Genomic DNA, 13256 nt, shown 5'->3' on the forward strand with positions numbered 1-13256 from the left:
CAAAACGGATGATGAACCAATCAATCTGAGGCATCGGTCGCCTCTCCCGTCTCTCGTCGAACGCAACGGCAAGATAGTTTCGTTCGGAATCTCCGATCTTGTGCTCTTCATTTTTTGGAATTTTTGAATCGGCGGATCGAAATCTCATCGAATCACTTCAATTTTCCGTTCTCGAGTGATCGGAAAATGGCGGAGCAGCAAAGGGCGATGGAACCGGCGGTTCTGGACGATATAATATGTCGTTTGGTGGGATTTCGGAACACGAGGCCGGGATCTGGGAAGCAAGTTCATCTCAACGAAGGTGAAATTCGTCAGCTTTGTACCGTCTCCAGAGAAATCTTCCTTCAGCAACCCAATCTTCTCGAGCTTGAAGCGCCCATCAAGATCTGCGGTCAGATTTTCATGTCTTTTTCTTTTGAATCTTTTGGGTCTTGCTTGTGTATTTTATTCTTTTGTTGTTTTCATCGGTTTCTTCATTCTTGTACTCGACTTCAATTACGTGCACCTGGGTCTGTGTATGTGAGCTGAAAGTGGTTGAATCTGATTCTAGTTCTAATGGGAATGAGAAAATTGATGCATGGTTATGAATTTATGGCCGCCCTTCGTAGAACAGTTCAATACCCATGAAGTGAATTTTGACACTGAATGTTAATTGAACAACAGTGAATGTGTATAATGTATCTGAGTTTTGAGCTTAAATGCTGGTTCGAGCAAATTGAACAATATCGACAATGACATTCTGAATGCTGTGGCTGTTAAAGTTGTGGTATTTGATTTGGTTTGGTCTGGTTCCTGGGAAAGCTTCTGCCTTTGGTTTCTCTTGCATATGCCCATGTTTTCTTCAACTTCGATATGTGATTGTTCCGTCTTTTCATCTTTCTCGTGAAATTTTGCAGGTGATATTCATGGGCAATACACAGACTTGTTGAGGCTTTTCGAGTACGGAGGTTTTCCTCCAGAGGCGAATTACTTATTCTTAGGTGACTATGTAGATCGTGGCAAGCAAAGCTTGGAAACGATATGCCTTCTCCTAGCTTACAAGATCAAGTACCCCGAGAACTTCTTCTTACTGAGAGGGAATCACGAATGTGCCTCTATCAATCGCATTTATGGTTTTTACGACGAGTGCAAACGAAGGTTCAATGTCAGACTCTGGAAAACATTCACCGATTGCTTCAACTGCCTTCCCGTTGCCGCCTTAATTGACGACAGAATATTATGTATGCATGGTGGGATTTCACCGGATTTGACAAGTTTTGACCAGATTAGGAATATGCCACGCCCTATGGATATTCCGGATTCGGGTTTGGTGTGTGATTTGCTGTGGTCGGATCCTAGTGGAGACATCAAGGGCTGGGGAATGAATGATCGCGGTGTTTCATACACGTTCGGACCCGATAAAGTTGCGGAATTTCTGCTAAAGAACGATATGGACCTTATCTGCCGTGCCCACCAGGTTTTGATCAAATTTTGACTAATTTCCAAAGTCAGGGCAGGTTTAATCCAGGGTGTTTGCTTATTCTTGTTCCAGGTTGTTGAAGACGGGTATGAATTCTTTGCCGAAAGGCAGCTTGTAACGATATTTTCTGCTCCTAACTACTGTGGAGAATTCGATAATGCTGGGGCAATGATGAGCGTGGATGACGGGTTAATGTGCTCGTTCCAGATTCTCAAGCCTGCTGATAAGAGATCTCAGTTCCTATGACAGAAGATGATGACGACTCGGTTTGCTATAACGTTTTAAGCCCGGAATTCTTCAAAAGGTAAGATATTTCAAAGCTGCAAAACCCTGCCTCTTGAGTTTTATGTTTCTGCTGCCTAAGCTCGGATTTCGGATTTTTGAACGTTTTTTTTCTATTTCTGGGATATTGATTCTCTTGTAGAATTCGTTGAGCTGCTTGCTGCTCGGCCGGCCGTCTGTTGTAAGGTGTGGCTGTTGGCCGGCTGGAAGCAGAGGATGTAACAACTCCGAAATCATTGGACGCCCTCACATTAGTTTCAGAAACATTTTGCTTTTGAGATCCCACATAACATTTGATATAAGAATGATCCAAGTTTGTATTACCAGAGATTACACCAATATTTTCTTTTTTCATGAATCTTAGACATTCGACTTTGAAGTTTGATGAACTTGTCCTTGATGTAACCAAAGAAATGAAATATATTAACATTGTAAAACAGCCGTCTGGGTGGTGTAGTTGGTTATCATGCTAGTCTCACACACTAGAGGTCCCCGGTTCGAACCCGGGCTCAGACATTTAATTTTTTTCAATAATTTTGTGGCAGATGCGTCAATAATTTTATTACTCAATCATCCAAATCCGATTTTGGAGATACAAAAAAAAAAAAAAAAAAAAAAAAAAGCGAGATTTCTCGCTAACTGGTTAATAGCTCCTGCATATATCCACATTCGTGGTAGCTGAATCAGTTTATGTTTCATGGTAGCTGAATCAGTTCATGTACAACAGTTACAACACATGGGAATGTTTTATATCTTTGTACCTTTTGTTGCATTATAGATGGATCCAACGCTTGTAGAGACAATCCCTGCAATAGAGGAGATGAACACAATGTTTCCGAATCCCGTGGCCTTGACCAAAGGATGTGCCAGCTGGGATAAATGGTAAGCCGACTCGAGATTTGTGGTAATGTGAAAAGAGAAATCTTCTGCAGTGTATTCAGTCGTCGGCTTTACGATACTTGTGCCAACGTTGTTTATCTACAACGAGAGATAAGCGACGATGATACATGCTCTCCTGATGTTTGTCTCTAAGGAAAACTCATAAACTATATGCATTTAACTCTTCTTTTGTCAAGATGCTCAAGAACGAACACTATCTGCACAGAATCAGATGGTCGGGAATCACTTACGAGGATGTTGAGTTTCCCGTCGAACGCAGAGGAGACAGTCTGCATCAGTTTCTCTCTCTCGGGGCGAGAGGACACATCACAGACTGAACCGGTAACTTGAAAGCCCTTTGTTTGCCATTCGCGTAAGCATTGGTCAAGCAGAGACTGATTTCTGGCACAAGTATGGACTCTTGCCCCGAAACCTGCAAGTTCCTCCACTATCGCATACCTAAATGATTCGTTGAAAAACACCCAAGTCAGAGATCGGCGTCATGAGCTCTGTCTATGGTAGTCATGACGATTGACAAGAAAGAACTCCATTATGTCTCTTTCCTCCCCTTTTCCTCTCTGTGATAGTTTGTAGGACTAAGTGGTTCTCTTTTTAATTATAAAAAAATAAAATTTGGACTTTATTCGATTTTAGAGTTTTTTTAAGGCAATGTGGAAAATTACTCGAATTAAAAAAATTGTACTACCTTTTTTATGATCAAATTGGCCATAAAAGTCTCCAAAAAAACTTTCTTATATTGCATTCTTATCACGCTATTACATATTCATCCATATGTTTTCTTGTATATCTCTTCTTCCCCTAAAAACCTATGGAGATTTGTAAATTAATGAGAGAGAGTGAGAGAGAGAGAGATATATTACAAAATAAAAAAATTTAAAAGGTATATGGTTGCGGTCCATGTCATCATTCAAGTTCCACTTGTATATTAGTGAATATTATTCGAACATACGAACTAGTTTTACATGCATGCATGCATACATACATACATAAAATAAATATATATATATTTTTTGTCCAAAATCAATTCAATTAAACATAGAATAAATATTTGAAGATACTATATTAAATATTTTAAACCCAAATGTTAAAATAATCAAAACCAGATCCTAACAATAATTTGCAATATTCATTCACCCACAGATTAGGCGTATTTGCTTCCACGTTCGGCAAAACTACCTCCGCCCCCCGCCCCAAGACTCAATCGTTGGATTTCATTCCGCATCAGTCCCTTTCGAAAGCGAAAGGATGAACAATTGGAAATTTGTATATAGAAATTAAATTTCCATTTTTTTTTATAAAAAAAAATACATTTAAAGGCAGCCACCAGAGAGAGAGAGATAGAGAGTCTGAGGATCCAGATTCCCTTTGCTTGACAGACTGTCTCCTCACTCGTGGCCCCTTCTTCTTTCTCTCTTCCGCTACTACTCTCTCTCTCTCTCTCTCTCTAGATTTTTCCATCCCCATCGCATTGATCGAACGAGCAAGCTCCCTGTTCCATGGCTTCCTTCGTCGAATTTGGTTGGCAGGTTCTTTTTCTCTCCATCTCCGTCTTCCTCTTTCTCCTCCTCGTGTTTCTGATTTCCTCGTTTTCTCCGTTCCGCGTTTTCACCCTCCGATTTCGCTCTGCGTTATTCGTTTCCGGCGTCTTCTTTCACGGCATTGTGATGCTAGTGTGTCTGCGTGATGGCTCTCGCGATTTGGTCAACCTCACTAGATTTTTTTTTTTGGTTGGTGTGGTCCCTGTGATTTAGATTTAGATTCCTGCCGGTTGCATTGCTGTGTCAGATCTTGATTTGAGCGTGTTAGTGCCATCCAAGTCTCTGTTAGTACTTGGAGTTTGAGCGGATTTAGTCCTCCATCGGGTATTTCACTTGGCCTCTGCTCGATCGGTTTACTGACCTGTAGATTTCTGAATTGAACAGTCGGGATTTTAAGTGATTGGTGAGCAAAATTACCATTCTGGTGGATTACTGCTTAGATATATTGCATGGATTTTTGGTTCCATAGATCGCTTTTGGTTTTAGATCCTTTTGGACGTAAGAATCATCCAAGCCGGTTTTGGTACAGAGAGTCAGAGACATTGATGTTTCGATGCTTGGGATGATTACGATGAATGAACTTATGCTGATAGGCCTTACTTCTCCTCGAGCATGTCATTCTGTAGGCTTCTATTCAATGAGTGAGTCTTGATTGATGAGATCAGCATGTTTTTTGAGAAAGTGAGGACTGACACTTGTTTTTTTTCCCCATAAATCATGCAGTATCTTACAACACATTTTAGCGACTTTCAACTAGCGTGCATTGGGAGTTTTGTCCTCCATGAAAGCGTGTTTTTCTTGTCGGGACTTCCTTTCATCTATTTAGAAAGGGCTGGTCTACTGGGCAAGTACAAAATTCAGGTTTGTGTTTTCTTATTCTCGTCGGTTAATGTCTCTTTCAGGTATGTGTTCGCAAATATAGCTTTGCATGCTCTTTTGTGTATGATGAACGACCTAGAAACCGACTAAGAATCAGTCATATGTGAGTTTGCTGTCTTTTCCGAGCTTTGAGCATGATAATTGTTTCTACTTTTGATCAAATTTCTGCCCAAGTTCAAGCACCACTTTTATGTCAACATTATGGTCGCTTGGTCCCTTGCAGGAAAAAAATAACAGCCCTGCAGCTCAGGAGAAATGTATAGCTCGTTTGCTACTTTACCATTTCTGTGTAAATTTGCCATTGATGATGGTTTCCTATCCTGTCTTCAAGCTCATGGGCATGCGGAGTAGTCTTCCTCTGCCGTCCTGGTATTATCAGGTTCTTTAGTGCTGAAGCTTTTTCCTTTGGGTTCTGACGTTTAAATCTTCCCATTGGCACTATATCAATATGTGAGCTTTGAGCTGCATGAGAGGACTAACTCTTTGTACGGCATGTCATACAGTCTTTTGGTCATCCTCTTGCAGGAAAGTCATGTCGGCCCAAATACTCTTCTACTTCATCATTGAGGATTTCGTGTTCTACTGGGGACACCGGATCTTGCACACAAAATGGCTATATAAGAACGTGCACAGTGTACATCATGAGTGAGTTTTAGTATTAACCTTTTTCCGTACGTGCTCCGACAGTGTTAATGTGTGATGGTCCTTATTGTCGTCATTTTTTATGAGATATCACCAGATATGCGACACCATTTGGTTTGACATCGGAATATGCCCATCCTGCTGAGATTCTGTTCCTGGGTTTTGCTACCATAGTCGGCCCTGCTCTCACAGGTCCCCACCTGATAACTCTGTGGTTGTGGATGGTGCTAAGAGTCCTCGAGACAGTTGAGGCACATTGTGGTTATCATTTCCCATGGAGCCCCTCGAATTTTCTTCCTCTCTATGGCGGGTAAAGGATCAAAACCTATCTTAAGTAGTAATCGCCAATAATCTTATATAGTTTCATAAATTTTGGTTTTTTTTCCAATTTATTTACAGTGCTGACTTCCATGATTATCATCACCGACTGCTCTACACAAAGTCTGGCAACTATTCATCGACCTTTGTCTACATGGACTGGTATAGGATACATCTGAAGTCTTATCCTTGAAGCTTCTTATCAATATACACAACCGATTGAATATGTGTGATAAATAATGAGGATTAGTTTGAGTTCTCATGGTATGTATGATCCCAATGGAATGTTCTGAAATCTGCCAATTAATGCATAATTGTTTCGTGTGTTTTTGTTTCTCAAAAGGGTTTTTGGCACGGACAAGGGTTACAGAAAACTGAAGGCCCTAAAGAACCAGGGAGATGAAGCTGACAGCAGCAAGCAAACATGAGCTTCTTCTGTTTGGTTTCAATCCGCTGGCATCTCCGGAGAGGTCTCTCTCAGTCTCTCTCTCTCTCTCTCTCTCGTCTGTGCATTGTCTAGAATCAGTTACTTGTGTCACAATGTGGTATCGGCGGAATTGTTTCTTGGAAACTTGTTAGGGGGCTTTTTTTTATCCATCCGAAGAGCTAGTACCATGTTGTTTGCAACACTTTGGTTTTCAAAAGTTGGTGCACAATCCAATGCATAAATACCTAATTTTTTTAAGTAAATTGCACCGTTGAATCTATTCTGAGAAGCCCTACAACATCATCTCTTAGTGTCAAATATGAAATCCTTGCCAATACCCTATCAGTTAACTAGCAAGTCCTATATTTGTACCTAGAAGACTGTATTTAGCCATATCTAGTCTCTTCACTTCATATTTCCATCTATAACTTTGTTCTGCTAATCATATTATAATCATTTCGTATTTTACATATATATACGCATACATAGAAGGAGAAAGTCTTACGTATTTGGCACATCACAGCCGCATTTTATTTAAAAAAGGGTTTAAGCCCGAATCTCTTTTGTCTAGAAGAGAGAGCTTCAAAGGGTTTAAGCCCGAGGCTGATAGGAGAAGCCATTAATGGTGAGACCTCCATCGACACAAATGGTCTGTCCTGTTATGTAAGAAGCTGCAGGTAGACACAGAAACGCCACCAGCGATGAAACCTCTCTCGGTTCTCCGACACGAGCCAATGGCTTTCTCGAGATCACCGCCTTCAAGAAGTTGTCGTCGCCTAAAACCTGAAAACCAACATGTGAACAGAGAACTAAACAACGAGAAGTTAATAACGCTTGGAATGCTCGGACAAAGGGACAGTGTCTTGAGTTACAGCAGTTTCAGCCATAGGAGTTGCAATGAAACCAGGAGCGACAGAGTTAACCCTTATGTCGTCACTCGCCCACTCACACGCGAGATTTCTCGCTAACTGGTTAATAGCTCCTGCATATATCCACATTCGTGGTAGCTGAATCAGTTTATGTTTCATGGTAGCTGAATCAGTTCATGTACAACAGTTACAACACATGGGAATGTTTTATATCTTTGTACCTTTTGTTGCATTATAGATGGATCCAACGCTTGTAGAGACAATCCCTGCAATAGAGGAGATGAACACAATGTTTCCGAATCCCGTGGCCTTGACCAAAGGATGTGCCAGCTGGGATAAATGGTAAGCCGACTCGAGATTTGTGGTAATGTGAAAAGAGAAATCTTCTGCAGTGTATTCAGTCGTCGGCTTTACGATACTTGTGCCAACGTTGTTTATCTACAACGAGAGATAAGCGACGATGATACATGCTCTCCTGATGTTTGTCTCTAAGGAAAACTCATAAACTATATGCATTTAACTCTTCTTTTGTCAAGATGCTCAAGAACGAACACTATCTGCACAGAATCAGATGGTCGGGAATCACTTACGAGGATGTTGAGTTTCCCGTCGAACGCAGAGGAGACAGTCTGCATCAGTTTCTCTCTCTCGGGGCGAGAGGACACATCACAGACTGAACCGGTAACTTGAAAGCCCTTTGTTTGCCATTCGCGTAAGCATTGGTCAAGCAGAGACTGATTTCTGGCACAAGTATGGACTCTTGCCCCGAAACCTGCAAGTTCCTCCACTATCGCATACCTAAATGATTCGTTGAAAAACACCCAAGTCAGAGATCGGCGTCATGAGCTCTGTCTATTCCTTCCTTTTCTTTTCTGAAACTCCCTATGTTCATTCTTGTATCATATAATATAAGATCGAAAGGAAACAAAAATCAGGCCTTAGGCTTTAGGGAGCATGGAAAATCCATTAGAGAAAGATGAAGACGAACCCAATGCCTTGAGTGCCACCAGTGACGAGAGCGGTCATTCCTCGAAGACTCCATCTCCTGTCTCTGCAGATCTTCTCTGTTTCGGCCATTGCTGATTAATTATTGTAATGTAACTTAGCCAAAGATGATCATGGAAGCTGAAGAGCCCTCAAAAAAGACGCCTTTGGAAGTTGTCAAAACGAATTTGTCTGTCATAAGGGACAAAAAGACAATTTTTTTTTGTAACCGGGTGTGTTGGACCGAATCCAAACTAATATCGAGATCGAGGGTAAGATATGTGATTGAAATTACGATCCTTTCTCAACTCAAAGGATCACAGGACTTTTGCAGCACAACAGATTGGACCTGTGTCCAGATGGATAGTGACAGTCATGTAATAATAATATGACTCGGCAAGGAAGAAAAACAGATCACCATGTTTTGGAAAAATCCATTACTTTGTCTAACAAAGACTTTCAACTGTCTGTTTCGGAGTTCTTTTGTCTTCCTCTGTATCTGATAATTGAATAATAGTTTTAGTTTGATTTAGCGTGACGCGATATGAGTTTATTAGGTTTGTTATGTTTTTTTGGGCGAGCGAAGCCTCTAGCTTATGCAGAGGGTTTCGGTTTGGCCGTACCGGGACGAGATTGAGAATCGGTATCCAGTTTTAGGCAAAACGGTGCGTTTCGTGTCTTCGGGGTTTGAGATTTAATAAAATTAAACGCTGCGTATTGGAGCCGAGGGCTAAATGGTAAACTCGCAGTCGAATTTCGTTAAGTCGGTTATACTAGATTTCGGTATAAAGCCATAAAATTCGACTGGTTTTCTGCAGTTAGTAATTCATTTTTTTCCTTTCGATTTTCGATGATTCTCTGTGGCGGAGCTCACGGGGTTTGTGAATCTGGTCAATCCCGTATTGGCTGTCAGTAGGATCGATTTGATCCGAAAACGTTAAATCTTGGTCCGGTTGTTTCGTTCTTTAGTTTTCGGCAAATCAAAGTTCTTGCCCGACAGGTCCTCGATGATCATATATAGTACAAGCGGTATCAGACATCCCTTGGTGACAAAGAGATCCTTCGCCGTTGAGATTTCACCATCCTGGTTACAAAAAGGGAGGTTTATCGAGCCAAATTTAGATTCTCAACGCAATTTTTGAGGATCTGATATTCGGGGATCACAGAGATGAGATCGATGCCGACTATTGTCGAGCTAGACGTAGATAAACGCGACAAGATAACCGACCTCAGGACGTGATCGTGACTAGATTGGCGATGTTTCAGATGAGAACTATGTTCTCGAGGATCGATGAGGCGCAGTCTAGAGATATCAAAGAAAGGTGGGGAATCTTCTTCTGCAAAGGTTATTCGGTTTTAGAACATATGAGAATGGAAATCAATGGAAGATACCGCCTAAAATTCTCTTCCGTACAGAAAATGAAGAATCACGGCTTTTGCTGTAAGGATTCATGGAAAAAAAAAATCTGAAATTTGAAGACAGAGCCATGGGCCAAAAGGGGGGTTTGTCTGAATACATTACACACTTGTGAAAAACACCATAGTCATGGATTATCATGTTCAGAAGATAATCTGAAACATGAATCTCTTTGTCTAGAGGAGAGAGCTTCAAAGGGTTAATGCCTGTGGCTGATACGAGAAGCCATTAATGGTGAGACCTCCATCCACGCAAATGGTCTGTCCTGTTATGTAAGAAGCTGCAGGCAGACACAGAAACACCACCATCGATGAAACCTCTCTCGGTTCTCCGACACGACCCAATGGCTTTCTCGAGATCACCGCCTTCAAGAAGTTGTCGTCTCCTAATACCTGAAAACCCACATGTGAACAGAGAACTAAACAAAGAGAGAAGCTAATAACCCTTTGAATGCTCGGATAAAGGGATAGTATCTTGAGTTACAGTTTCAGCCATAGGAGTTGCAATGAAACCAGGAGCGACAGAGTTAACCCTTATGTTGTCACTCGCCCACTCGCACGCCAGATTTCTCGCTAACTGGTTAACAGCTCCTGCATATATATACACTCACAGATATCACATACCTATGTTCTTGGCAGCTGAATCCATGCATGTACAACAGCTACAACACATGGGAATGTTTTATATCTTTGTACCTTTTGTTGCATTACAGATGGATCCAACGCTTGTAGAGACAATCCCTGCAATAGAGGAGATGAACACAATGTTCCCCGATCCCGAGGCCTTGAGCAAAGGATGTGCGAGCTGGGATAAATGGTAAGCCGACTCGAGGTTTGTGGTAATGTGAAACGAGAAATCTTCTGCAGTGTATTCAGTTGTCGGCTTTACAATACTTGTGCCAACGTTGTTTATCTACAACGAGCGATAAGCGACAATGATACATGCTCTCCTGATGTTTGCCTCTAAGGAAAACTCATAAACTATATGCATTCAACACTTCTTTTGTCGTGATGCTCAAGAACAAACACTATCTGCACCGAAACAAATGGTCGGGAATTACTTACGAGGATGCTGAGTTTCCCGTCGAATGTAGAGGAGACAGTCTGCATCAGTTTCTCTCTCTCGGAGCGAGAGGACACATCACAGACTGAACCGGTAACTTGAAAGCCCTTTGTTTGCCATTTGCGTAAGCATTCGTTAAGCAGAGACTGATTTCTGGCACAAGTATGGACTCTTGCCCCGAAACCTGCAAGTTCCTCCACTATGGCATACCTGAATGACTCAATGAAAAACACCCAAGTCAGAGATCAATGCCATGAGCTCTGTCTGTTCTTTCCTTTTGTCTTCTGAAACTCCTCTGTTCATTCTTGTATCATATAAGATTGGAAAGAAAGAAAAAAAAAATCAAGCCTTTGCCCGTAGGAAACGTTGAAATTCCGTGAGAAATACGAGTAAAAAAGAAGCTGGAATAGAGTGGAGAAGACGAAGACGAACCCGATGCCTTTGGTTCCACCGGTGACGAGAGCGGTCATTCCTTCCAGACTCCATCTCCGGTCTCTGTAGCTCTTCTCCGTTTCGGCCATGGCTGATTAATTAGAGTAACTTAGTCAGAGATGATCACAGGATTTCGCTGCCGTAGGAGATTATAGAAAATAAAGACAGAGTTGAAAGATTACAGCACAATAAATTGGACTTGGTCCAGATAGTGACAGTCATGTAATAATTCAAGCATGCACCAAACGAGGAAAACGAAGGGAGACTACGAGACTTTGGGACCACGGATTTACTTGACATTTTGGAAGAATCTAGTTGGTCTGACAAGACTTTAATGTGTCTGAAATTTTCTGAGTTTTTGTTTCGGAAGATTCTTCTCTGTATCTCGTGATTGAATGGTAGATGATGACAGAGCCATGGCCCAAAATGTGGTTTTACATGAACATGTTACACACACGCACACCCATGAAGAAGAATAACATTTCATACATTAGGGCAATCCACTTCCTCATGTTCTAATGTTTTGACAAGAAACACATATGGTGAAGAAAATCTGAACCCTAATCTCGGAAGAACTTCACGGGTTCAAGCCTGTGGTTGATACGAGAAGCCATTAATGGTCAGAGCTGAAGCTAATGGTCTGTCCTGTTATGTAAGAATCTGCAAGGAGACACACAAATTATGTGTGTGTGTGTGTGTGTGTAACATATTCATGTAAAACCTCACAAATTATGGCTTCCACCCATAGGATTCACGGAAAAAATTAGAAATTTGAACTAAAGGTAGCAACAATGAAGTGGAGAAAATGGAGACTCCCATCTCTTTTATTTTTCTCTCTGCAACTCTTCTCTGCTTCGGCCATTGTTGCATAACAAAGGCATCAAATACATGCATAAATTGTTCATATATCACAGTAATCAGATCCAGATAACAACACCATCATCATATTGTCATCTAAAAAGAGTTTAGTCGGTTTGGTAGGAGAAGCTATTGATGGTGTGACCTCCATCGATCACAATGGTCTGTCCTGTTATGTAAGAAGCCACGGGCATACACAGAAAGGCGACCAATGATGCGACCTCCTCCGGCTTTCCAGCTCGGCCCAATGGTATTCTTGGCAATACAATATTTCTGAAGTTGTCTTGACGGAGATACTGAATACCACATTTTGTAAGAAGAGAAATAGAGGTTATTCAGAGGAAGAAAATATGGACAAGTCATCAGCTTTACATGTTTATTTCTTGTACAAAAGAAAGCATGGAATGAGTTTCATTTACAGTTTCACCCAGAGAAGTAGCAGTGATTCCAGGAGCTACCGAGTTGGCCCTTATGTTGTTGCTCGCCCACTCGCACGCCAGATTTCTTGCTAACTGGTTCATAGCTCCTTCATGTATACATTATGCACACACAGTCAGATACATATTGATGTGAAAGTGTGGCTCATGTCAGTGTTTTTCCGTATAGCATATATAACCACTTCGATTCAAATGAAAGTTGATACGTCATTTCTCTGCTTTTCCTGTTTCGTTTCCAAGTAGATGAGATTTAAAATCCCTCTTGGTTGGTTCTAATCTTAGTTCTTGATTGTGAAAGCTCCGAAAATTAGTGGCTTGGTCGAAGAATGCATACCTTTTGTCGCACTATAAAGGGAAACACTTCCGCATGAAACAACTCCGGCATTAGAGGAAATGAACACGATGCTTCCAGATCCCGAGGCCTTCAGAAAAGGATGAGCAAGCTGGCAGAGATGGTAGGCAGACTCCAAGTTCGTAGAAATGTGAAACGAGAAATCTTCTGCTGTATAATCTATAGTCGGCTTTACATAAGTTGTGCCCACGTTGTTTATCTTTATCACATAAAAACGATACATAAACATAGTGAGCCAAAGGTCTGCATAATGATTCATATATTTTACATTTGATAAACATTACAACATAAGGGCTTGAAATTACTTACAAGGATGTTGAGTTTGCCATCAAATAGAGAGGAAACGGTCTGCATCAGTTTCTCTCTGTCGACCCTAGAGGAGACATCAGAGACTGAACCG

At 41.3% G+C, this 13256-nt stretch overlaps 6 protein-coding genes and 1 non-coding gene across 11 annotated transcripts in view; 3 read left to right on the forward strand and 4 right to left on the reverse strand.

Annotated features, from left to right (window-relative positions):
* Nucleotides 1-18: 18 nt before the first annotated feature.
* Nucleotides 19-2124, forward strand: LOC104815772 (serine/threonine-protein phosphatase PP1 isozyme 1). The gene is made up of 4 exons (XM_010544319.1): nucleotides 19-391; nucleotides 897-1456; nucleotides 1532-1763; nucleotides 1884-2124. The coding sequence occupies exons 1-3, from the start codon at nucleotides 187-189 to the stop codon at nucleotides 1703-1705; spliced, it is 939 nt and encodes a 312-aa protein (XP_010542621.1). The 5' UTR covers nucleotides 19-186; the 3' UTR covers nucleotides 1706-1763; nucleotides 1884-2124.
* Nucleotides 1731-3117, reverse strand: LOC104816076 (tropinone reductase homolog At1g07440-like; the record flags this gene model as incomplete). Its single annotated transcript, XM_010544745.1, has 4 exons — nucleotides 1731-2012; nucleotides 2366-2394; nucleotides 2503-2719; nucleotides 2872-3117. Coding segments are annotated over 4 exons (774 nt in total), but the record flags the coding sequence as incomplete, so codon positions are not given.
* TRNAV-CAC lies at nucleotides 2184-2257 on the forward strand. Its single transcript has one exon. It is a non-coding gene; the product is annotated as a tRNA-Val (tRNA).
* An 851-nt stretch (nucleotides 3118-3968) lies between the features above and the next one.
* On the forward strand, nucleotides 3969-7123 carry LOC104815774 (methylsterol monooxygenase 2-2). Of its 2 annotated transcripts, XM_010544322.2 has the most exons (8): nucleotides 3969-4167; nucleotides 4903-5040; nucleotides 5282-5427; nucleotides 5584-5703; nucleotides 5798-6010; nucleotides 6100-6180; nucleotides 6362-6488; nucleotides 7017-7123. In XM_010544322.2, the coding sequence occupies exons 1-7, from the start codon at nucleotides 4138-4140 to the stop codon at nucleotides 6444-6446; spliced, it is 813 nt and encodes a 270-aa protein (XP_010542624.1). In that variant the 5' UTR covers nucleotides 3969-4137; the 3' UTR covers nucleotides 6447-6488; nucleotides 7017-7123. The 2 variants fall into 2 exon arrangements, with proteins under 2 accessions (XP_010542624.1, XP_010542623.1); XM_010544321.2 differs by lacking the exon at nucleotides 7017-7123 and having other exon boundaries at nucleotides 3970-4167; nucleotides 6362-6679.
* On the reverse strand, nucleotides 6462-8576 carry LOC104815773 (tropinone reductase homolog At1g07440-like). The gene is made up of 5 exons (XM_010544320.2): nucleotides 8303-8576; nucleotides 7905-8112; nucleotides 7536-7752; nucleotides 7318-7427; nucleotides 6462-7228 (listed from the first exon to the last, which is right to left on the reverse strand). The coding sequence occupies exons 1-5, from the start codon at nucleotides 8389-8391 to the stop codon at nucleotides 7037-7039; spliced, it is 816 nt and encodes a 271-aa protein (XP_010542622.1). The 5' UTR covers nucleotides 8392-8576; the 3' UTR covers nucleotides 6462-7036.
* A 1092-nt stretch (nucleotides 8577-9668) lies between these two features.
* LOC104815775 (tropinone reductase homolog At1g07440-like) lies at nucleotides 9669-11355 on the reverse strand. Of its 2 annotated transcripts, none has more exons than XM_010544325.2 (5): nucleotides 11210-11355; nucleotides 10780-10987; nucleotides 10411-10627; nucleotides 10199-10305; nucleotides 9669-10107 (listed from the first exon to the last, which is right to left on the reverse strand). In XM_010544325.2, exons 1-5 carry the CDS (start codon nucleotides 11296-11298, stop codon nucleotides 9907-9909), a joined length of 822 nt encoding a protein of 273 aa, XP_010542627.1. In that variant the 5' UTR covers nucleotides 11299-11355; the 3' UTR covers nucleotides 9669-9906. The 2 variants fall into 2 exon arrangements, with proteins under 2 accessions (XP_010542627.1, XP_010542628.1); XM_010544326.1 differs by having other exon boundaries at nucleotides 10780-10995; nucleotides 11210-11263.
* Nucleotides 11356-12006: 651 nt separating this feature from the next.
* LOC104815776 (tropinone reductase homolog At1g07440-like) overlaps nucleotides 12007-13256 on the reverse strand; it is a 2305-nt gene continuing 1055 nt past the window's right edge. For all 3 annotated transcript variants that reach the window (XM_010544329.2, XM_010544327.2, XM_010544328.2), the window contains exons 4-7: nucleotides 13166-13256; nucleotides 12839-13055; nucleotides 12487-12593; nucleotides 12007-12363 (exon numbers count right to left, since the gene is read on the reverse strand). In XM_010544329.2, the coding sequence (XP_010542631.1) occupies nucleotides 12175-12363; nucleotides 12487-12593; nucleotides 12839-13055; nucleotides 13166-13256 (604 nt within the window). In that variant the 3' untranslated portion in view covers nucleotides 12007-12174. The remainder of the gene's footprint in view (nucleotides 12364-12486; nucleotides 12594-12838; nucleotides 13056-13165) is intronic.

Source organism: Tarenaya hassleriana, unplaced genomic scaffold (assembly GCF_000463585.1).
Source record: "Tarenaya hassleriana unplaced genomic scaffold, ASM46358v1 Cleome24, whole genome shotgun sequence".
In the NCBI taxonomy this organism is placed as follows: Eukaryota; Viridiplantae; Streptophyta; class Magnoliopsida; order Brassicales; family Cleomaceae; genus Tarenaya; species Tarenaya hassleriana.